Below are 22,770 nucleotides of genomic sequence, written 5' to 3'. Positions count from 1 at the left end.
TTTCTTCACACACTAAGACAAGTTTCTCCCTCTATCAATTTCTCTAGGACAAGCACTTCTCCAAGGCCATCGCAGGATGTCCAACCATACCTGCAGATTTTGCACTGTAGTGTCCTCAAAAAATGGAACCACATGTCTGAACCTTTGAAGACAGAGGGGCCACAAGAAGGCCACACACACTTAGCCTGCCACGGCTCTGATGGTGTCAGCTCTAACAATATCACAAGTGTTGAGAGGAGATGCCTCACCTTCTCCATCTATCGGTCTATGCACCTGGAACCTCACTTGAACAGGCTGATGCAGTTCCTGTGTCACAAACTCCAGGGCAGTCAAATATCCCTCGTGCCTGAATGCCAGCTCAGGGAACACCATCACCTGCAAAACAAGCAAGGCTCTCACCTGCCTGCATTTTCCTGGGCACCTTCTGCAGCAGCAGGGTGAGCAAACCCTTCTTACCTCCACAGCTTGCCATGGAGCTGACAGCACATCTTCTGTCACATTTTTCACAGCCTCATGTGTGTCTGACACAGGGTCTCCCACAAAGAAGTTTTTGGCGTTTAAGAGAACTCCTGTTTACAAAGGAAATATGTGAACAAAGCTCAGGAGACTCAGCAAAGCCTGAAGCTATTCCCCCCATCCTGCTCATGCTTGCTCAAACCATCCAGCAAAGCTGTAGCAGGGCTTGAATCACTCAGGAATCTGTAACTTCAGCTTTACTGGAGAAGTAGCTGCTGTAATCCCATAGTTTCCTCCTTCTTCTTCTTACAGGTGTTCTTATTTTTCTCATCCTGCACAAGTGATGTCTGCATTTGCAATTCTCAGCATTTTTGACTTCTAGGAACTCTACAAATACTTCTCCCTTCCAAAATCCCATGATTTTTTGAGCACAAGGTGTACTCCCCATCCTCCCTCCCCACCTGCACTTCATGAGAAATGTGGCCCAAACCAGCTGGTTTCCACCAGGCAAACACCTCTGGCTCATTCACAGCCAGGTCAGGCTCTGCAGACTGCACTCAGACAGCTGATGCTGTCCCTCCTACTAGGGCCAGTGAGCTCTCCTCCTAGCAATGGCTCTTCCTTCTTACCTAAATCTTCTCCCACATTTCATGTCCTTTCTGTTTCTCTTTTTTACTCCCTACACCATTTGGGAAGATCTGGGAGGCTGCATAAACACAAACCTGCACAGCATACGACATAAAACCTTGCCTAATGATCTCCAACGCCTGATGATCTCACAAGACCCCAACATCTCAGACTACAAGGTGCCACAGAAGGACAGCAAGAGTTACCAAGGCAGCACCGTGGCCTCAGATCCTAGCAGTAGCAGAGACTGGTCAAATAAGAGAGAAAAGCTACTTCCAAAGCTCTGCCTCAGAGCTCTGCTTCCCTCTCTACTTCTGTTGATGGCAAAGATTAAAGTGGGCCAAATTCCTCCCTTTGGGCTAAGGGAAGTTTCTGAAAGTTTATCAATCAAACCTCTGTTGGGAATATTGTGGTTGTTGCCAGTCCCACTTGATCTAGGGTGATGCTCTGGACAACCCCCACAGAGCAGCTCTATTTTTCCTTGGTACGTGCCAGTGAGCAGGACACCTGCCTGCCCACAAGGCCAGCAGACAGCAGGAGCGAAGCAGAGCCCACCTTTTGGCTTGTACTCGCAGACGTAGCTATGCTTGGCCATGCACAGGTCTGTGTTACACTGGCCTGTTGGGCCCATCCGGACACAGTGGTCAGCATTTGATGGATGTGGTTCTCCTGGCAGCCAGTTCTGACAGCTCTCCAGGTTAAATCCTTCACCTCTTTGCTGTGCTCCAGTGCTTGCAAAATCATTGAACCCAATCCAGACATCGAGGCTCCTTCAAACAGAAAAAGAAGGGGGGGGGGTGGATTTCAGGAAATCATGAGTATTAGAAAGATCTGGGACTGATGCCATCTATGGTTCTCTATAAAAATAATCATCTTAACAACAACAGCTTCATCTGGGTGTCACAGGCTGCATTTAACAGAGCCTTGTAGTTACTGAAGGATTTCAGTATCCATTCCACCACGAGAACCTGGCTCCTCAGTAACAGCTTTTTCATGGCACACCATCCTGCTGTCTACCAGCCCTTCAAACCTCTGTCCCAAGAGCTACAGAAAGCCACCTGCCCTTTGACAAACAGAGGGGAGAGCTGAGCCAAGAGGATCCAGATAGAGCAACCAACACCACAGTGCAGCAGAGCTGGGAGAGAGAAGCAGCTCAGGGGACCACTGTGTGCAGCTGAGTCAGATGCTTGGTGATCACTGTCCCACAACTTGAGTCACCCCACTCCCAAAATGCCAGTCTCACTTGCTCAGTTTACAAGTTAAAGGCTCCATCAGCACCACAGAGCTTGTGACATACTGGTGAACACTGATTCATACCAGCCTCAACTGGTACAAAGACATCAGTGAGGGTAATGAAACAGGGGCAGGAGATGGCACTGGCTGGAGAGGAGAACCACAAGGTTTTAGTGTGTTCAGAAATTCCCAGGACTCTCTAAAACTGCACATCTCCTTCCCCAAGCTGGAGTTGCTTTCTTCGTATTAATATATTAATATCACTATGCTATCTGAGGGTACGGAGGGTCAACAGCCACTCACAGGGGCTGGAAAAGCTGAGACCAGCTCTCCCACGTAAAGAGTAAACCCCACACAATACAGAGAAGCGGGACTAACTGCAAACTAAGGGGTATCAGCAGGTTGACTTGAATGTCAGACCCCTCTCAGGAGAGCAGTCTGTTAAAACGGCCTGCCTGCACTGCACTCCAAATGACCCTCATGGACACTTCTAAGCCTGTATTGAGTCATAACTTAAGAGGAACAGCATGGTCATACAAAACACTGTCTGAAAAAGCTGCATCCTTTAGAAAATCTGTGCTTCATCTGGGCAGATCTGTGGAATTTGGCACTAGTCAATTCTCCACTGCAAGTGGAACTGGCACCAGTGCAGGATTAAACCTCGGATGGTGCCAGGCACGAGAGCTCCTGTTCTCTTTGATGCAGCTGTGTGGAGATGCTCAGCTACTCCTGAAAGGCAGCAGTCGTGGGGGAACAAAACACCAGCAGCAGAGGCCAATGAACCCCACATACACAAGAAACCGCCAGGATCATTTTAGGAAGATGAAATGTCCTTCCACATTTGGAAACTGGCTGAATCCCAGCAGAGATTCTGGTGGAAAGTGCTGAGTGGTCTTTCATAGCCACAAACAGCCTGGACAACTGTTTCTAATCGCACCCAGCAGAAAGTGAGGCATTTGTTCCATATTAACTTCTGGGGGGTGGGTAAGAGCCTCATCATGCACCCTTCAAAGCCCCCAGCTTCTTCTCCATGCTCCCTCCTGCAGGCTGCTATCAGTCCTGCTACGTCTTGCCCCTCTGCTCCAGTGTGCTCCCTGCGTGGTACAACTGCTCTGCAGAAAGCAGACCAGGAAGATCATTGGTGTTTCTCCACCACTAGGCTCACGCCAGATGAAATGATTAATGAGGTCATGCTGAAAAACGACAACAAAAATAACTGTTCTGTGAATCAGTAGTTTTCATTGCAAATAAGATTAAAAAATAAATAACCACTGTGCTCCGCTCCCGAACCACTGGCAGGGGATTAGGGAGAATGGGCTAGGAAACCGCCTGTTTGCTGCCACCAGTAAAACTCGATAGAGATTTTCCTGTTCTAATTCCAGCTATGATCTAACTGCAAGTCATCAAAAAAAAAAAAGGGGGAAAAAGAAAAAGGGTGTCTGGCTTGTTTCCCACCCCTGCCCCACTGCTTGGCCCATTACCTTGCAGAGAGGAAGAAGAGAACTCTAGACATCCTTCTCTGAAGCAAGATGTGAGCACCCCTCTGCTTCTGAGGAAGGACCATGGACCATGCTGCCTTGCCTGGAGCAGAACAAAGCCTGAAGGAGGCTTGGAAGAGGAGGGGGGCTCCCTGCGCTGCCGCAGAGGGGAAAGCGGGGTCCCCTGGAAGGGGTGTGGGCTGGAGCACTCAGCTTCTGGAGGTGGGGAGGGGACCAGCTCAGCACATACTGCTCCTGGGGAGGCCATCAAATGGCAGGAGAGAAGGGGAGGAGAGAGCAGTCCTCGCTGTCGCATGTTCTAATGGGAAACAGATTTCTGCTTCTGTCATTTTCCCACAAGAAACTATGGAGGCTGCATGTTCCAAAAACCTGCAGCTCGGCTGATTTGTCTTTTATCACCAGGGAAATCACATCCTGGAACTGCCTCATTCATGTTTATCTGAATGGATTAATAAAATAAATACATGAAATAAAGGGGGCTGGGGAGGAGAGCAACATGGGACAGCAGCTGGGAAACAGCTTGGGCGGCTCATTCCCCTCTGAGGTCTCATGATTTCCTTGCACTGCAGTCCATCAAAAGCCCTGCACGCAATGCCTGATAAATCAGAGCACCAAGTGACCAGCTCCTAACCCACAGAGAGGGACAGACTCCTCTTCCCCAGAGCAGGGACCACATGTTTGCAATCTCAGGATAAATCCCAGTATGAAAGGAACAGGGCAAGGATACAAGTTTGGGAAGAAGGGGATGTCAGACCCTCAACAGGACTGTTCAAAGCCTACGTCACACGCAGCTGTTCCCTTTGCATGCGCTTTCTGGGCCATGTTTATTAAGAGGCCATCTCCAATATCTGCATCTGGGAGCGCTGACAAGAGCCATCAGGCCCCTGAAAGCTCTCCTGGTCATTCTCTCCAAGATGGCTGGTTGCAGAAAGTGCTCTGAGAGGAGCAGATTTAATCAAAGGCTGACACTTTCAGTGCTCTCTGTTTATAAAGCCCAAGTCCTGAGGTGGAACAGATGTTGCTGGAGCCTGACACTCAGAGAGGAGTGCTGCTCCTCCTCAGGATGCAAAAGAAGAGTGGAAAGGGTCTGGGTTCAGGCTGCAGCCATGTCTGGAAGGGTGTGGGATCCCAGCTCGGGGGCAGGACTGCAGGACTGGCTTGGGCTCTGCTACAGTGGCTGCTCAACGCCACAGTGTCACACGTGGGGCAATCCAGCTGTAATTCTGCTGATGGAGGGAGCTGGTTGGAAGGTCACCCTCAGGCCCTGCTTGGCAGCCACATGGACACAAGCACAGACCCTCTCCATCGCCCAGCCCCAGAGGGCAGGTGTTGCTGAACTCTGAGGTGGAAGGTCTGCTTGGCCCAGCCCCATTTGCTCCTGACCCTGCACCACCCTGCACCATTTCAGATGTACACACAGGCACCAAAGTAGAGTAGGAGATGCCCACCAGAAGCAATCCCGCAACTCCCAGTTCTGACTTCCAGCCTTTCTGCCCCGTTCCCCTTCTTCCCTCCACAGCCTTTAAGCAAAGGAGCCAAGTTCAGCAAGGGCTCAAGCTCTGCTTATTCCTCCTCTTTGCTCACCAGCCTCATCCCTACCATCTCCCCGTACTCAGCCTGGACCCATGTGTCTCTCCAGCCTGGCTGGCTGCCACCAGGCTCGGCAGGACCCTCCCTCCAGACCCTCTGCAAATGTGACCCCAGGAATACAAGACTCATCCCTAGGAAATTTTAACTCTTACCCTTCTCGCTTACCTGATGACATGAGCAACCAAGAAGCTCTGGATCTCAGGGCTGCTCACAAAAGCCAGCTCTCCATTGCCATGCTCCTGGCAGTGCTGCTGGGCCTCCAGCCACTCAGCCTTCTCCACCACCAGCTGATAGCAGTGGTTATTGCCCGGGAAAACCAAGCCATCAGGGGGACACAGGGGGTGAACGGCTGCATCAGGTAGAAGAATACACGCATGATGTCCTTTCTATGGGACCACACACCCCAACCCAATCCAGGGAGTGAGGAAGGAATGTCTCGTCCTTCTTGAAGCCCATAAATCCCCTTTGCTGTTGAAATGCACCCTGTGCAGTCATCTTCCTGGCCTAGGACAGTGCAAAACACCGCCTGGTCAGTCCCCCAGAGGAGTCATCCCTTTCTCCTCGTTAGGGAGGAAGGGAAAGGGAAGGCCCAGAACCCACTGCCACCCCTCCCTTGCTCAGCACCCAGCCAGCCAGCCCTGCTTACCTCTGCCCAGCTCCCCAGCCTCTGCGGTGATACTGTATGACACTGCAAGGCCTGTGCCACCTCTGTTGCGGATCCGTATGTCCAGGCTCTCATTAGTCTTGACCAAGGAAGGACACTGCAGTTCTAACTGTTGGGGTGAAGCCACCACCTCAATTTCTGCCTGCGCATATAAGACCTTGGTGCCCACAGAGATGGTGGCAGTGACATTGTACTGGCCAGGTAAGGCATACATGTGGACAGCTGTATTTCCAGTGGTGTTGAGAACCTCTGTCTGGTCCCCAAATTCCCACAGTAAAGTGCTGACAGCAATGGGAATACTGACATTGAAGAGCACGGCCTGGTGTAGGCTGTACTGGGGCTGGAGTCCTGTGAAAGACACAGATATCTGTGCCTGGAAGGGAGAGGGGACGAGTGATGGGCCACCACAGGCCTGCCCGGACAAATGCTCAGTGCAAAATGGCAAACAACCGGAGGAAGAGTTTGTTTCATGGGCAGTACCACACAAACACTGCTCCTGGGTGCTGAAACCTCCATATTCCTGATCTTCAGCATAACAGAGGGCACTGCAAGTCTCCTCAGTGAGGTTCCCAGGGTGAACAGATGTGAAGAGGATGACAAATTCAGTCCCTTCTGTGTGGTTGCTTGTCAGACATGTTATGTATTGAGCTCCTGGGGGACAGAACAGAAGATCCTCTTGCAAACTGACACTGTGAAACCCTCCAAGACACGCCACCCCACACTCCTGGGAATGGACTTCTCCTGGGCAGCTCCTACTCCCAGCATTTCCTTTTTGAGACTTGCCTGGGAAGCCTTTAATCCCTCAGCGACAATTTCCAAACTCTTTATGCTAATTAATGATGACAGAAATTACAAGCTGGTCACACAGATTTATGGAGCAGCAACACTCAGTAAATAAAATGGGTCTTTAGAGAGCCTGACAGTCCTATGGGACATGGAGCCACTGAGTCTGACCCTCAAAGGAGCCCACAGGACTAGCCACCAAGTAAGACCAAGACAAAAGGTTGTCCCTTGGCTGTACCTTGGCTTGGTCTGGTGCAGGATGTTTCACTGCATGCTGCCTGGGGCTTCCAGCAAAAAGTCTATAAGGAAACACACTTGAGCAGATGGGGCACGGGGGAAACACCATCGGACTCTTCACCAAGCCCACAACAGAGCTGGACAGACACTGCAGCCATCTTCCTCCATGGGGAGAGCAAAGAGCTTCCCACTGACTTGCAGACAATATCTGGTGCTAGAAAAGAGGGCAACGCCACACACAGCCTGCACCTAAGGGGTGCAGAAGGACGCACATGTATGCATTCATGGGAACATGTGCCTGGCTACAGTGAGCACAAGTACACATATGCATGGATATGCAGGCATGTACGATGGCAGCCACAATAGCCTCGGTCTCAGAGCAACAGCTAATTCCCTGGACTTTATTTCCTGCTCATTGCCTTGCAAGGGGAGCAACATTTCCCTGCCACAAACACACAGGCAGGGCCTCCGCCATGTGCACAGCCGCAGCCCAGCTGGGACTGCCTGGCCTCCTCTCCAATTCTGCCCACGCAACCGAGCCATGTTTGCTCCTCTGTTTCTGCTGGTTGCTACAACATCTCCCCCCAAACATCTCAACAGCTCCAGTCTTGTGTGATCTTCCCATATCAAATCCATCCAATTGTCTGGGTTTCTTCACAGCCTTCCTGCAAACATTGAGCCACTTTTCTTAAGAAAAATCTCATGAGGAAGACCACGGCATGGGAACTACTTTGCTTTTTTACACCAGCCTGGTTGTACTTCTTCATTCCCTGCTGCTCAGTAACAACTGTCAGTAGCTGGCAGGCTGTCCCCAGCCTACTCCCATCACACTAAATTACCGAGAAGACAGTCTCCCATTATTGTTTCCACACTAATTTAAAGTAGTTCAAGAGGGGAACAACTAATTATCAAGGGAACAACAGTGTCGGTATTAGTCTCCTTGATAATTCCTGCAAGGTGCTGCAAGGCTGGGGTAACCTTGCTGAGGAAAGAGGAGCAACCACCACCTGGGCTTTGGCCCCAGGGAGCACTGCACCTCACCAGGCAGCTCAGCTGGCTCCCACCAGCTCTGGCTCCCACAGCCCTCATCACTCCACCCTCCCATCATGCATTAAAGGAGATGCCTGCTGCCTGCTGGGGGGAGCATTCGCTCTACCTTCCTCTCTGTTACTCAGAGGTAGCTCAGCATCCAGGCAGGATAAGTTTTCTTAGGGCTCCCCCTTCCCACTCTCCTGTTAAACACTGCCCAACCTTCCTGCTAGCCAAGGCAGTCAGAAAGCACCCGGAGCAGGCGATGGGCTGTAGATGGGGGCAGCATTCATTCAACACTCCCGATGTGGAGCCCTGTCACCTGCAAAGATTCAACTTAGCATGTCCTCAAGTCCCATCAACTTCAATGAGATTATCACTGCCTAAAGTCGGACTGAAAGAATAAAAGCCTAAGGCCAGAGGTCACAAAGCTAGTGTCATCTGATGGCTGCCTGAAGCTTGGTCTGTAATGAGTCTGTTGGTCTCAGCCCTGGTGTGACCAACTCAATCCTTAAGGCATCAGTCATATGCTACCATTATTTGCTTAATTAGATTAGAACTGGTGGCTTGAGGTCTAAAGAGGTCTAGATGTGATCCCCAGCTGCCTTCGGGACCATTGTTTCCACTGGTTTAGGCATCTCTCCCATGGCAGCCCACAATGTTTCCTTACCGCAAGTAGCATTGACGAACAAGACATCAAAGAGGGAAAGGTTTGCCACCTCAGGGGGGTGGGCGCATCTCGTATCTGATGCCTGAATAACTTTCACTTGTCTGTCTTCCACCCAATGGGGCAACCAGGAAAGTTTGCAGTCACAAACAAATGGATTCCAACTTAAGTTTCTGTAACAGGGAGATCAGACAAAATTCAGGCATTAATTTGACATGTGCTAGGTGTTAATTACAGCAGTGTGCAGATCCCTCACTGTTCCCATCTGTGCCACTCCACTGAAATGCTTCAGAAAGAACTGCGAGGAGGGTTAATGAATAGGGAATCAAGCAATAATTAACGTGATTTTTCTAGAGGCTAGAATTAGGCAAGTACTTCAAGTACTTTTTTAACTCTACAAATAATTGTTGCAATTAGAAGCGAATTACAGACACAATCTTATATTTAAAATAGTCTGCCATCTAACAGCCATTGGATGTAATGGCAGCTTCTCCAGCTAAGGGAGACTATTTACAGCTCCATTAAAAAATAGCTAAGAGAATAAAATTGATCTGTCAAAAAAGAAATGCAAAGTCAATGATAATCTTTCCATGTGGCAGCCTAATGAAAAGATGGAAACTTTAATTGCAGCTAAGCTTGATCCAAATTACAGCCTTTGGCATTCAGCTGTGAACAGGACAGAGATGGAAAGCTGTTTGTTTAGCTGACGCCAGCTGGGCTGGGCTGCCGCAGGGGCTGAACCCAGGATTTTCATCCTGAAAGCACCACTTTGCCAGCCAGCCTCAGCAGGGGCAGACTCACTCAGACCTAGCCTGGATCCTTTGTGTCTTTTCGGTGCCACTTGTAAGCAAAAATGCAGAGCTGAAAATGCCCTTTGTGTCATGTCTTCAGGAAGAATGTGTGGCTGAGGTTTTTTCTTGCTTGCCAAGAGCAACTGCATGGGGTTAATCCTTTGGCTCGTTCAGATGCAGAACTGCCATTCTGTGCTGTGACTTCATGTATCTCTCCTGGAAATGTGGCTTCTGCTCGCTTCACCTAACACCACAGATTTTAATTACTTCAGTAAAAAAACACTATGAGCCTAAGAACGTGGATCACTTAGGGAGAACATCTTCAAGTGACTTAGACACCTCAGTCAGCGCCTCCTGCGTTGCAGGTCAGTGCCCTTTTTATTAGACCAGAGAGTCCCAAGGTGTGACCATACAAACAGGAACGGTAAGTGTGACCCAGAGCACAGCCAAAGAACCTCAGCAGGGCTGGTGTGGGAGTGAAGCAGAGAAGCCAAGAAGGTAGTGGCAGAGGTCGGAGGTATCCAGGAGACAGAAGCGATTTCTAGGAAGAGATAAGGCTTGAAGGGCACCAACAGGACCCAGGAGCAGGACACAGCTTGAGGAAGAACTTGAGAGTCTAAAAGGTAGCTGCTTGGTTAGGTACACACCCAGATCTCCCCAAGACGGCACCATATCCCACCCCACCAGGAAAGGAAGAGATGTTTCAAGGAAAGGTCTCAATAAAGAACTGGGAAATAAAGAGGATGTACTTACATTTCACTTAAATTAAATAAATTATCAAATATTCCATCTTCTAATGTAGAAATCTTGTTGTGGCTTATATCTCTGTAAAAGAGGTAAAATGAAAAGGAAAGTTCATCATGCTGGTAACAACTTCCTGGCCCACACACAGGATCAACCTCTGTCCCAAGCTCTGCTTGGGTTCCAGTTACCTTCTGAGCACCTTCAGTCTCAAAAGTCACATGCATATAATAGAAAAATGTCCAGCCAGGCACTAAGTCACAGAATCACAGTGTGGCTGAGGTTGGAAGGACCTCTGGTCATCTAGTCTAAGTCATCTGGTCCAACCCCCCTGCCCAAGCAGGGTCACCTAAAGCAGGATGCCCAGGGCCATGTCCAGACTGCTTTTGTGTATCTCCAAGGATGGAGATTCTATAACCTCTCCAGGCAGGCTATTCCCATGCTCAAGCCCATTTCAGTGCTCCAAGCCCTTCCATCAGTCCTCCTTCTAGATTTTTGAGGTGTAAAGATGGCAGGCTATCCAGACTGCCAGTTACTCAGCTGGAACCACTAAAGCAGGTTTTGGTGCTAGCTGTATTGGTGCCTGTTTCAGTCTGACAGTCCAGTCTTTCTTTAAAAAACAGTTAATCTTCTCTAAGAACCATCAGCAGGTAACAGTGCAAACTCATTTGATCAGCAGTGAACCAGTGCGTTTGCTAATGGTCAAAGCTCTCTTCTCCTGGCCCACACAGAGTATGGAAAGCTTTAGTAAAACAGGACAGCTCAAGCTGAGAAGAGCAGTGGGATGTGGAGTCTGTCCCCCACTAGTGCTGGGCTCCTCAAAGGACCCCCAGACTCAGTACCTAATTCCTTGTCAGGATAGATAGGATTTGGATACCGCAGCTTTATCATAATTTTCCATGTACTAACACAGATTTAGTGATAAATCTCCTTCTCTTGCCTTGATCTCCTCTCCACCTAGCAGTACAGCAGGTCAAATCCTCCCTGACTCTGAACATCCGTAAGCAAATCACCAGACTGTGCAGCTAAATACCTTGAGGAAGGAATCCAAGGACACATCTGTCTGGGGCTCGACAGATGAGGTCAAGCAAGAACAAGGCTAACTTGTGAAACACAAGCATGTGTTCTAGATACCAGCTCAAATGTGCATGGCGAGCTGGAGGACTGGAAGGGCGGAATGTGTACTTACAGTTTTGCCAGAGAAGTCAGGCTTTTGAATATCTGAACATCTAAACCACTGATCTTGTTATTGGAAAGATCCCTAGAGAAAGAAAACACTATTTTCAGTTTTTGTTCAACTTCATTTTGTCATTCCTCCATTACTAGACCTTAGAAAAGCCTCTCTCCAAACTCCATCCAACTCCAGACTGGAGGGTTTTGATGTGTTGGAGCACAGCATTTCTCCCCGCCAAAGAAAACACCTTTCCCAGCTATAAAGCATTTGCTACTCAAAGCTTTGTATAATGTGTAGATAAAGATCTGAACTATCATTATATGCATACCATTCTGCAGTGTATCTAGAGTAATTACAGACATGACAAATGTATTACTAAGTTTGATGTATCCTTTGACAAAAATATTCATCTAATATATGTTTAAAGAAGTAATAAAAAATACTTTAGACTGAAGTAGTAATTAACTTAGAGAAAAATTTATGAGGAACTTCCAAGTCCATTTCTAGTGCCAAAGAACTCATCATTAGTTACACAACTGATGTGTTCAACTTTTACATTTTAAGTATCTTTTTGTCTCTGTTTGGAAAAGCTTAAAAGGAAAGAAGTAGTAACAAAGAATATTTTCCATTTAAAATCAGGTTAGATTGTCTTTATAAAAGTAACACTGTTCTAAAAAATCTCTGATCACTCCCTGTAACACCAATAGCCTTCAATTCATCCAAAATAAAATTGTTTCTGTCCTCCAGTCCAGCTCTTTTCACCCCATGTCCTCTTTTTCAATTTTAAAATGTCACTCAGCTAAGAAGTGAAAGTTTCCCTGATAGGTCGCCACTTGTTCCCAATAAACTCCACTCTTTGTTTTCAGATGAACCTCCTTTGGCCAAAACCTTCTTCTAGCAGCATCAAAATACTTATTCTGAGCCCATGCAACGGTTGTTATCTTTCAAGGATTTCTGGCAGAGCTCCAGGGAATTGGACAGGGCTGGATTCACTGCAGCCGCAGCATGTTGTGTCAACAGACATTCTCCTGCCCGCCTCCCTTCTCACCTTTTGTCCTGCAAGCATCTCTGACAATTTCTCCTCGCTGTCTTACCTCTTATTTTTATGCCCTAATCAGTTAATTCTTTGTTTGATCTGACATTTAAACTTAATTTATCCGAATGAAAAGAATTCTGCCAAACTGGCAGGAAAATTACGTATGATTCCAGGAAACTGGGGATAAGTAACAGGGATGGATGTCTCTTTAAAAGGTTTATTTTCCCTGATTTTGCTAACTGGGAATTCATTGCCAAGCCAAGAGTCGATTCAGAAGAGTTCACCAGCAACACCAATAAGGAAGTCCAAGAAATGTGCAAAATAAAAGCTCAACAAATACACTTAAAAAAAGGATGCTAGCAAAAATACCCAATCCAGCCAGTGTTCCTTTGTCTCAGGGTAGCTGGGACAATAGTTAAATAATACTGAGCATCCTTTGCTGAAGTGATGCAGACCCCATGAGAGTCACACTCTGCACACGGGATAAGAAAGTCACCTCCAAACCAGTTTCCAGCTCCCACTTGCAAGACAAACACAAAAGATAGCTTGGACTGGAATCCCGACTGCTGCCAGCCAGGTCAGATCCTTCCTCAGGGAGGCTCCTGCTCCACTCCTCCTTGAGCATTTTCTGTAAATTGTGCTCCTCTGACTCTGCACCTTCTTGCATTACTTGACCAGTTTTGGAAAGGATCAGACCACCAATCAGTTACCTTACAGGGAGACCAGTACAACTATTTCTCTTCTCCTTTAAAACACTTGGAAATAACCCATTTTGGTTTTTAGGCAGCACCTCAAGCCCAAGCCAGAAGGAAATGGTGTTTCACTTCTGATGCCTTCTTACTCCTTGCCCAGACAAGAGAGACCTCCAAAACAAACCATTCCGCTACAAGATCAGGGCTTTGCCATTTTGAAGAGCTTCTCCAAAAGCACCACTTGGCTGCATGGAGAAGAGAGTACGCAGGGCAGGGTGAAGCTCTCACCATCACAGATGGCACAAGCAGGCACCTGAGCCGTGCAGGGTAGTGGGACACCCAGCCCCAAGCCCAGCCACCTCCTCTGCAGCTCTCTGCAGCTTTTCATCTCTCCCGTTTTGCTGCTTGGCTAGTAGAAAGTGAAGAACTCCAGCAGGGTAGGTCTGCTCTTCTCCATCCCTCTGCCACAAGTGCCAGGCGTGGAGGGGCTGGTCCATAGCTGGGAGCCTCCCCATCCCTTTACAAACATCCCTTATCATTATTTCCATTTCACCTCAGAGAAAGCTTTTAAACTCAGGTAAGTGAAGGCTAAGACCCCAAATCCTTGACCCCCAGGGGTCAGTCAGCTTCATTCCTACCCAAGAGCAGGACCAGGGATGTCTGTGACCTGGTACCTGCTCCAGGAAGATGCACAGTAGCATTGCTGCTCCCACCAGCTTCCTCAAACAGGTAAAATGCAAACAGAGGCAGTAATTTCTTGCGGTGCCGCTTTTACACACTGTGTTGGACTGACACTAGATGTCACTGCCTACTGAGCAGCACACTCAGGGGAAGCAGCTCCTGGTGAACAAGAGTGATCCACTCAAAGGGTGCAGGACACCTGGTGCTGTGGCTCAGCCAGCAGGTTTTGCTCAGGAAAGGTCAGCAGGAGCTGTGCCCCATAAACTAATGAGTGACAGCCCTCAACCCTCTTTCTCAGGACTGCACTGCTTTGTATGGCCAGGACAGCTTGTGAGGGTGTCAGGCCACTTGGATGTGTGTCTCTAGGGTGCCCCAGTGAGCCTCCACAGCGTCATGGTGGAAGGGCTGGAGAGGGCTCCTGCACCTTTTTCCTCTTCTCCACCTTTTTCCTCTTCTCCCGATAATACAGCTGGGCTGCCATTCCGCACACATATCCCCAAGCTGATACTGGCAGATACCATCTGAGCTCACACATCTATCCTGTACCCACTACCGTCACCCAAAGCCAACACTGACCCACAGCCCAGCATGCAGAGAAGCTCCACCAGTGGGCTTCAAAGGAGAAAGCTGGGGCTCAGTTCACAGGTGAGGCTGCCTCAGAGCCTGCGAGATGCTCTGAACCCTTGGAGTAATTAACCAAGCCCTGTCTATTCCCTGACACTTTGTCACTTTACAGTTCACGTGCTTTCTTTCAAGGGATCTCAAGACCTTGGCTCCCACCCTCTTGTCTTCCACAGCCTGAGCTCCTGTCCAGCACCCACAGATGCTGCTGAACTCCATTCAGATCAGGCACTAGCTGGCAGCCCATCGGTACCTACAACCCAGAGCCCAATTCCCTCGCTATTTTCTACCCTTGCCTTCAAGATCTGATGAGAAACTGGTACAAAACCTCCCAACTTTCAAACTCCCCAGACCTCCTGGGTGCAGAGCCTGCAAAGGAAGCAGAGCTCCTGTTGACAGGACAGCTTGGAGGAGCAAGGAACAGCGGTGGATGCCAGTGCCTGCCACCTCCAGCCGCGACAGTGAGCTGGGCTGCCAGCCGCCTGCTTGCCTTCTCCCACTGGTCCCTCTCCAACTTGTATGGAAAATCATATTATGCCTTCCTGGCATGGGAAAGATGGCTGTGAACCAAGCTAGGCTGCAGAAAAAAAAAAGTAATCAGGAAATACTGAGCAATAAAACCCAACGCAAAGGCTGTGGGACAGAGCTCAGCCTCTTGGTGCCACAAACTGCCACGACTGTATTTTCCCAGCCCACTGCCAGGGCTGGAGGAAATTCATAGCAGGTTCAAAGCAGAACTGAAGCCAGCAGAAAACAAGGCTCTCCATTGAAATGCACGGTGCACGCAGACTGCCGCACTCTCCACGAGAAGAAAGAAAAATTTAGTTTACTGTGACATGGGGGATACTGAGAACACCCTGTGCTGCCTGGAAGAGGGCAGCTATGGGCAAGTCACAACTTCTCAATCCTACCTCAGTTTCCACACCTGCAAAACGGAGCCTTGTAAGCCAGAGGAGGCTGGGACAGCTGGCCCACTTCTCCACACTACGGTATAGAACAACAACTGTGCAAAAGATGCCTTACAGGGAGCTCCCCTTGCAGCAGACATGTTCACCTTACATGCCTAGCAAAGGAAGATTTAAAAATACTTCTGGAAGTGGATTCAGTAATGTGGGGAAGGTGAAGCTTCGGATAAGGGAACATTTAGTAACGAGGGTGTCAGCCCGAGCCTTGGGAGCCTTCAGCTCCATCCTAGCCCTGCTACCAACTCCCTGTGTGATGCTGGGTGCACCACTGAACCCTGCCAGAGTCACGTGTACCGCAGGGATAACAGCAGCCTTTCTGACCAAGAGCATGAGGATGGATCAGTCACAAACACTGCCAGCAAGATCTGCAGATGGGGTTGGGTAACTTCTGAGGGTAAGAAGCATCAAGCACTGGTGTGCCCTCACATAGCTGCTGCCCTCCAGCAGCTGCTGATGGAAGCAAGCAGCAGGGCTGCCTGCTACCCACTTTGTCCCTTCCTGATGCTCAGATGGGCTCCACGTCCCCACAGCTGCAAGCTCAGGGCAGCCGAGGGTTTATTTCTGCAGCGCTGTGGTGGACAGGCTTTTTTTGGTGCACTGCTGTTTTTTTCTTAATTCCGCAGAACATATAATGTTGAGCAGAGTATAGCACGCCTCCATCTGCCAAGCCTGATGTCATGCTCTCATTATGTCATTTGCGGGCCCGCTCTGCCTTCATTTCACAAAAAAGGAGGGGAGGGAAGGGAAGGGGGGGCAATGCTGGCCTGTGCCTTCCCCAGCCCTTTTGGTGCATGGACCCCAGCCAGAACAGTAATGGGAAAAGCATCCACAGACAGAGAGGAGCGTCTGTGCAGAAAGGAGCCTGTGTGCAGGCTCAGGGAGAGTTGCAGCAGTTCAGTAGAGAAGAAGCTCCAGGTCTGTAAGCCACAATAAAAGGTAAGATTTTTGTGGGTCAGTTAAGCTCCAGAGGTGCTAGGTAAAGACAGCAGCTTGGGTACAGTCATATTTCCACCCAGAGTCTGCACAGGAGCCTCTACAGTGGCCACTAAGGGACCTGCAACAGTGCAGGAGGAATAAAGCATCTGCCCTCCAGGCTGCCGGGTACAGCTTGTAGGCAAGGGAGATCTTCCAACCCATCTTCCTGAGCCAGGCTGGCCCGACAGGACACACAGGGTGAGTGCATGGAGCATCTGCAACAGACACTGTCCTCTGGGGAAAAGCACTTTCTCCCTGTAGGTCATGCAGGTTGGGCTCTCCCCACTAGCCTCCCCAACCAACCAGTCTTCCCTGATCCAGGACAGACCCCCCCTGGAATGGAGTTTGCCTCATGTTTGCGTGACCCCAGTAACAGTCCTGGGGACGGGGCTGGGCCTCATTTTGGTCCAGATACTGTGTTTTAACAGCAGGAATGGCTGCAGGGACATTGGAACAGCTCTGCCCCCTGGATCAAGGGTCCATCCTGTCCCAGATCACATCCCCAGTAGTGGTCCGTACCAGGTGTTCAGTGAGATGCACGAGCAATCCTTCCCCAGCACACCTCCCAGCTCTTGGCAGCCAGCAACAGAGGACCTTCAGAGCCAGAGACTGCACTGAACTGTTGTATTTAACAGCCACCAACAGATGGATCTTCCTTGATGGCGTCTTCCCCTTCCTGAGCCAGCCCGGGCTCCACAAGAGCCCACAGCAACAAGCTCCATTAACTCACATGCTTTAAAAAAGAAGTACTTTCTTTCGTTTGTTGAAACCTGCTAGAGGCATCACTTCATTGGATACTGCCTAATTTTCTGTACTGTGAACACTGAATAAATGTACTTCTTTATCTTCCCTGCCCCACTTCTGACTCCAGAGCTTTTCCCAGACTGCCTTGGCCCTCTTTCCCAAGCACATCTTCCAGTGGGAGCAGTTCTCCCTTTCTGACCTCAACTCCACATACTTTATCAAAATACTCACAGAATTTCACCTTCAGGATACAAAGGTGCTCAGTCCCTGGCAGTTCTTTGCCTTGCAAGCAACCAGGGAGGAGATGCAACAACCAAAGTGAGCAGCAAACCAAGGCACAGAAAACACTGCCAGCAGCAGCAGCTGCCCAGCAATGCCCTGACCAATGCCCAGCAATGCTCCCATCTCTCACCCCCACCAAAAGCCAGGCTGCACCGTTCCACACCTTGCAACCAGAGAAGACAAGTGACAGAGGGCCATGTGAGATGGCTTATGAGGCACAACGAAGCCCACTGCTTCCAGAGCCTTCTATCCGCTGACAGAGCAGCAAGCTGCCCAAGAGGTCGCCTGCACAGCCCAAATGCTGTCTTACGTGTTACCATGGCAAATGCTTTTCTAGTCTCCAGGAATAAAACGCAGCACAGTGCCCCATGCAGCAGTGCTGCGCTGATACTGCCCGACGTACATAACAGACTTTCCAGAAAAGAGAAGGGAAAACCCTATGTGGTTTTGCATGCTTTACCCAGGAAAAATTAAAGGGTTTTGCTGATCTGATTCCTTTTTTAATTTGTCTTTTGCCTTGCACCTCTCCTAGGAAGCACAGTAGAAGTAATAGCACTTGTGTGTATAGTGGGGAACAGAGATTCTTGCCACAGTGGCTACCAAAATCTGAAAAAAACCCATAGATTTTTCTGTGTGCCGAATGCGGGCAGCAACGCTGTCATCCTGCACGAGATGCACGGACACCCTGGCTGGCAGGCTGGAACAGCCTCAGCCGCTCTCCTGCACCATGAGCTCTCTCTGCCTTTCAGTACTGATGGGGGCCAACAGCATATGGAGATCTTCATCACCAGCTACTGGTTTCAATCACATTGAAGCAGGGATTTTCCAAAGCAAAGGGATTCTAGCTCCACCACACATCACCTCCAAGAGCTGCAGCTGAACACGAAGAGGGGCCTTTTGCTGGTGGGTTTCACCCCCTTCTTTCCCAGAGCCATGTAGTGGGTTGCTGTGAACCAATGCATCCCACCCCAGAGGAGGCTGCACTTTGTCCGTGTGCCTAGGAACTCCCTGCGGAGATTAGCTCCCAAAGAACAGCAAGGCTGTCAGGGAGCAAATGCAGGAGGTGGAGGGCTGTCCAGGGAAAGGCTCAGGGAGACACCAGCAGCTCCTGAGAGCGAATCCTGAGCAGAGGGCTGCGTGCTGAGACTGGCAGACAGCAGTGAGCACCCTCATCTCCCTGAGGCTGTCACAGCACAATGACAATTTATTTGTTCATTTTGAAATTATGAGTTTCAAATGCCGGCCCAAGTCTTAGCTCTCTCTAAGGAATTTGCCCCAAAAGGCTTTTTCACAAATATCCATCTAAAAACTAAATGTTTTTCTTCCCACAGCAAAATCGTAATTGTTGATACGAAAATCTAAGGCAAGGATACAAACATTTTTGCAGTGATCTGTACACTTTGTGCTTTCCTGGGAGAACTGCAAAGCACTCTGACATATGCCCTTGCAAGGCAGCTGTGCCAGGAAGCGGGTGGGTTTCACATGGAGCAGACCCAGAGGTAACTCCCAGCTCTGCTGCAGACTCGCTGCAGGACCACAAGCACATCACTCCATCTCTGTGGGTTCCCCTCCGAGCAACAGCAGTGAAGCAATGCTCCTTCCCCACCTCACCGCCTCGCCTCGTCCTGCCACAAGCCTCTCCCGGAGCATCACCACAATGTGACCCTAAGATCTGCAGCAGTAAATCTTACTCGTCTTGCTGGGTTGGGGTCAGTTCTTCACGACCCCGCTGAGAGGCTGGAGGCTGCACACAGGGCAGCGTAAAACACTCTGCTCTCAGCAGAGCGGGTGAGCTCAGGGTTGAAGCTGAGTAGCGGGTGTCCCTGCTGGCAGCTGAGGAAAAGGGGCTGCCCAAGCCTGTGCTTCAAGAAGCATAGGAAAGACTGAGCCCTGAGCCCTGCACAAGACTGAGCTGAGAGCTCGGGACACCCCAAGTGACACGGCAGCTGCTGCTCACCCACAGTACCTCTGCTCCTGTGCCTGTGCTCCATCCCCAGAGCAGACAGAAGAGGTGAGGCTGCACGTGCCTGCTGGATGCACAGCCAGGGCATCCCAACCACGGCCAAGGCATCCCCACCATGGCCAGGGCATCCCCACCACAACCAGGGCATCCCATCCAGGGTGACCAACTGCAGCCAGGGCATCCCAACGACAACCAGAGCATCCCATCCAGGGTGACCCAACTGCAGCCAGGGCATCCCAACTACAGCCAGAGCATCCCTACCACAACCAGGGCATCCCATCCAGGGTGACCAACCGCAGCCAGGGCATCCCAACCACAACCAGAGCATCCCCACCATGACCAGGGTATCCCACTCATGGCATCCCAACCGCAGCCAGGGCATCCTAACCATGGCCAGGGCACCCCAACCACAGCCAGGGCATCCCCACTCTCCAGGTGGGAGCTGGCTGCAGTGCAGCTGAGGCTCAAGGAGCGGCTCCTCGGATCCCCACAGCCAGCAGCTTTCCACAGACTTTCCCAAATATGGTTATAAAGTCAGACCAGGGATGAAGCCACTCGAACAAAGGGGACGCGTTACCTCATGGAGTGACGTCATGTTTTGGCAGGGCTGGATCATAGGCAATGGCACCATGCGCTCCGTCCCTCTCCTCCCCGGCCAGGGGGGCTGGGTGAGGGCTTTTTCACACAAGAGGCTCCCAGGAACCAGAGCGCTGCTGTCTGCACAGGGACCCACAGCACAGCTCATTTTACAAGTTATTCTTAGACTGCAACTGACTTCATCTCCTCATTCCCAACACCAAAACAATGAAGCCAAAGACAAGGGGAGTCACAGGGGCCTCCTGTGCTGGTGGGGGTCAGCAAGAGCTTCCTGAGGCATGCTGGTGGGACAAGGAGCTGGCTACAGGGATGGTCGCTGTTATGAGAGAGGCTTTTCATGCCAGGTCCCACCTTCTGAACCTCCTGAGCGAGTGACCGAAGCTGCTGCTGGACATGGTCCTCCCCTCCACTGCCAAGAGGTGACATAATGTGGCATAAAGTAAGGCTTGAAACATCAGGCATCACCCAGCCCTGCTCTGCCTCTGCAACATCATGCTAAAAGATGAGAACAGGGAAAACCTTCAGCTTGGGAAAGCAGCAACCCAAATATTTAAATAAAGTTAATGTCCATAATTAGTGCTGCACGTAAACAAGCTGTCTGCAGTTTCATCCAGCTAAATGTCAGCCCTGCAAATATAGGTTTCATGGAAAGTTTGCTAAGAAACCAAAGATGCAATGAAACCAAGCATCTTTCCAGCACACATGGCAGAGCTCAAGCAGACCATATCAGCCGCCTGCAGCCCAAATCCAACCACTTTCCACACAGATACCCACTTCTTCCCCAAAAAAGCATCTGTCTCGGGAGCCCCCAAGTCCCGTGACACTGCATGCCAAAACAGAGCTCTTTCAATGCCTAGCTCTGGTCGCTTGAAAACCCAGAGTGTTCCCAAGTCAGCATGTTCAGAGCCCAGTATTTTATTTTACCATGAAAAGTGAGCCCTCTGTAAGCTGTAATTTAGGAATTACACAGCTGAGCTACTAAGTGCTTAATCTTCCACACAGAAAGTGAAAGGTTTTCAATAAATGTTTAGGTAGTGCTGATATCAACTCACCACTGGGACAGGGGATGAAGCAGGTAATCTCTGGATCCTGGTTTTTTATTATTTTATTTGTATTTATTTATTATTTATTCTATTTGTATTTATTTTAATGCGAAGCCTTTGCTTGGACAGCTACCCTCTAGGGATATTATTTCTCTGTGAGAAATAACAAAACCACAACGCTATTTTTCCCCAGCACCATAAATTCTGCAATACACAACAAACGGGACCCACAGGCAAGGTTCACGGGATGCAGGAGGCTCTGGATGATGCAGTTGTACCGATAGCAGCGATACATCACTGAGCTGACACAGGAGCTGGAGCCAAGAGATGCAGAGAACTCCAGGGAAGTTTTCTCCAAAGCACACGTCCAGTTTGCAAACACTGACACAGCATGAAAAAATATTTGCATAGCCTGTTCCTTGGAAACCTTCTGGGGCATCTGTGTTTTGTATCCCAAAAGGAACAGTGGAACAACTTGGGCATCAAAACAGCACAAGAGCTGTGAACCAGGGACCGCCTGATCATCTGAAATGCCCTGAGGAGATTTGCAAAAAACTTAATGTCACTTCCTAGCTGAATTCAGAGCGCAAGCCAGCTAAGAGACAGTAAGATGGATAAGGCAGTATCAGATCCAAAGTAATTTCTTCAAACAGTTGGGACAAACTTCTCTCATTTCTCGCACTGGGAGAACAGTCAGTACGTTGTCAGGCACCACACAGCACCAGCAGCACACAAACAAGAGGAAAACAAAGCCACAAGGCAGCAAAACACGGCCATTACGGGGGTTCACAAAGGACTGCTGATTTAGGAGTAGCATCACCTACCAGCCAAAGCCACCTATGCATGGAGGTAGAGCAGACACGAAGAAGGCAGCCTGGATCCAAACCAGTGTGAGAACACAATAGGTAAAATCTCATGGCCAAATGCCATGAGGCAGTTGTGGGACAGTCTCACCGTGTCCTTCATCCCTCTGGATGCAGGAGCAGCCTGGGGTGACCATGGCATGCTCCCCACTTCAGACCTCCTGCTGTCAGAGCAGCACAAAGATAAGCCGACCTAACAGATACTGCTGGCCGCGCAGCCAGATCTCGACAGTCACTTCCCACAGGTGACAATACCCCCTCAAACACTTTCCTTTTTATAGCTGACAGTACAAATTTGTTTGACCTTTAGCTAACAGCAATCTCTAACAGACCAGATAGTTTCCAAGTTCCTGGGTGGTTTCTTAAGAAAAACATTTCTGTGTGTATTTTAGCCCTGTCTGTCAATTGATTTTCATCTCCAATATGTTTTACAACATTTCATTTAAGAGATTCCCTGTTCTCACCACCAGCCTTCAGCTCGAGGCACAGGATGCTAACTACATACAGACAACATGGAGAAAAGGACAAGTAAAGACCAGAAACACCCAACCAGGTCCAGGCCTGGCAGTGCTTTGTTTGCAACCCAGAATGACTTCCAGCAATTCTGCAGCACAGCCTGTGCTGGAGAGATGCTGAGCCCCTTATTTTCTTCTTCTCCAGAGAGAAAATTCTGATATTTGGGGCAGTCACATTAGCACTTGATATGTTTAAAAATAGTGCAAAATAAATGGTGCTGCTCTGTGAAAACAATGATGCTGAGCACAACCACAGAGTTCACAGCCCACTGCCTGCGACAGAAAATCACAAACCAGGGGAG

The 22,770-nt window shown here is 49.5% G+C and overlaps 1 protein-coding gene across 2 annotated transcripts in view; it reads right to left on the bottom strand.

Annotated features, from left to right (window-relative positions):
- The window catches only part of PKD1 (polycystin 1, transient receptor potential channel interacting), a 112,563-nt gene that overhangs the window by 45,896 nt on the left and 43,897 nt on the right, over positions 1–22,770 (bottom strand). For both annotated transcript variants that reach the window (XM_080384741.1, XM_080384742.1), the window contains exons 2-9: positions 11,507–11,578; positions 10,330–10,401; positions 8,789–8,958; positions 6,052–6,720; positions 5,571–5,754; positions 1,639–1,853; positions 457–569; positions 249–375 (exon numbers count right to left, since the gene is read on the bottom strand). In XM_080384741.1, the coding sequence (XP_080240867.1) occupies positions 249–375; positions 457–569; positions 1,639–1,853; positions 5,571–5,754; positions 6,052–6,720; positions 8,789–8,958; positions 10,330–10,401; positions 11,507–11,578 (1,622 nt within the window). The remainder of the gene's footprint in view (positions 1–248; positions 376–456; positions 570–1,638; positions 1,854–5,570; positions 5,755–6,051; positions 6,721–8,788; positions 8,959–10,329; positions 10,402–11,506; positions 11,579–22,770) is intronic.

The sequence above is a fragment of the Falco punctatus genome, assembly GCF_963210335.1.
Source record: "Falco punctatus genome assembly, chromosome: 4".
Classification (NCBI taxonomy): domain Eukaryota; kingdom Metazoa; phylum Chordata; class Aves; order Falconiformes; family Falconidae; genus Falco; species Falco punctatus.
Note: the sequence above shows the minus strand (reverse complement) of the source record. Positions and strands in the feature narration are given on the sequence as shown.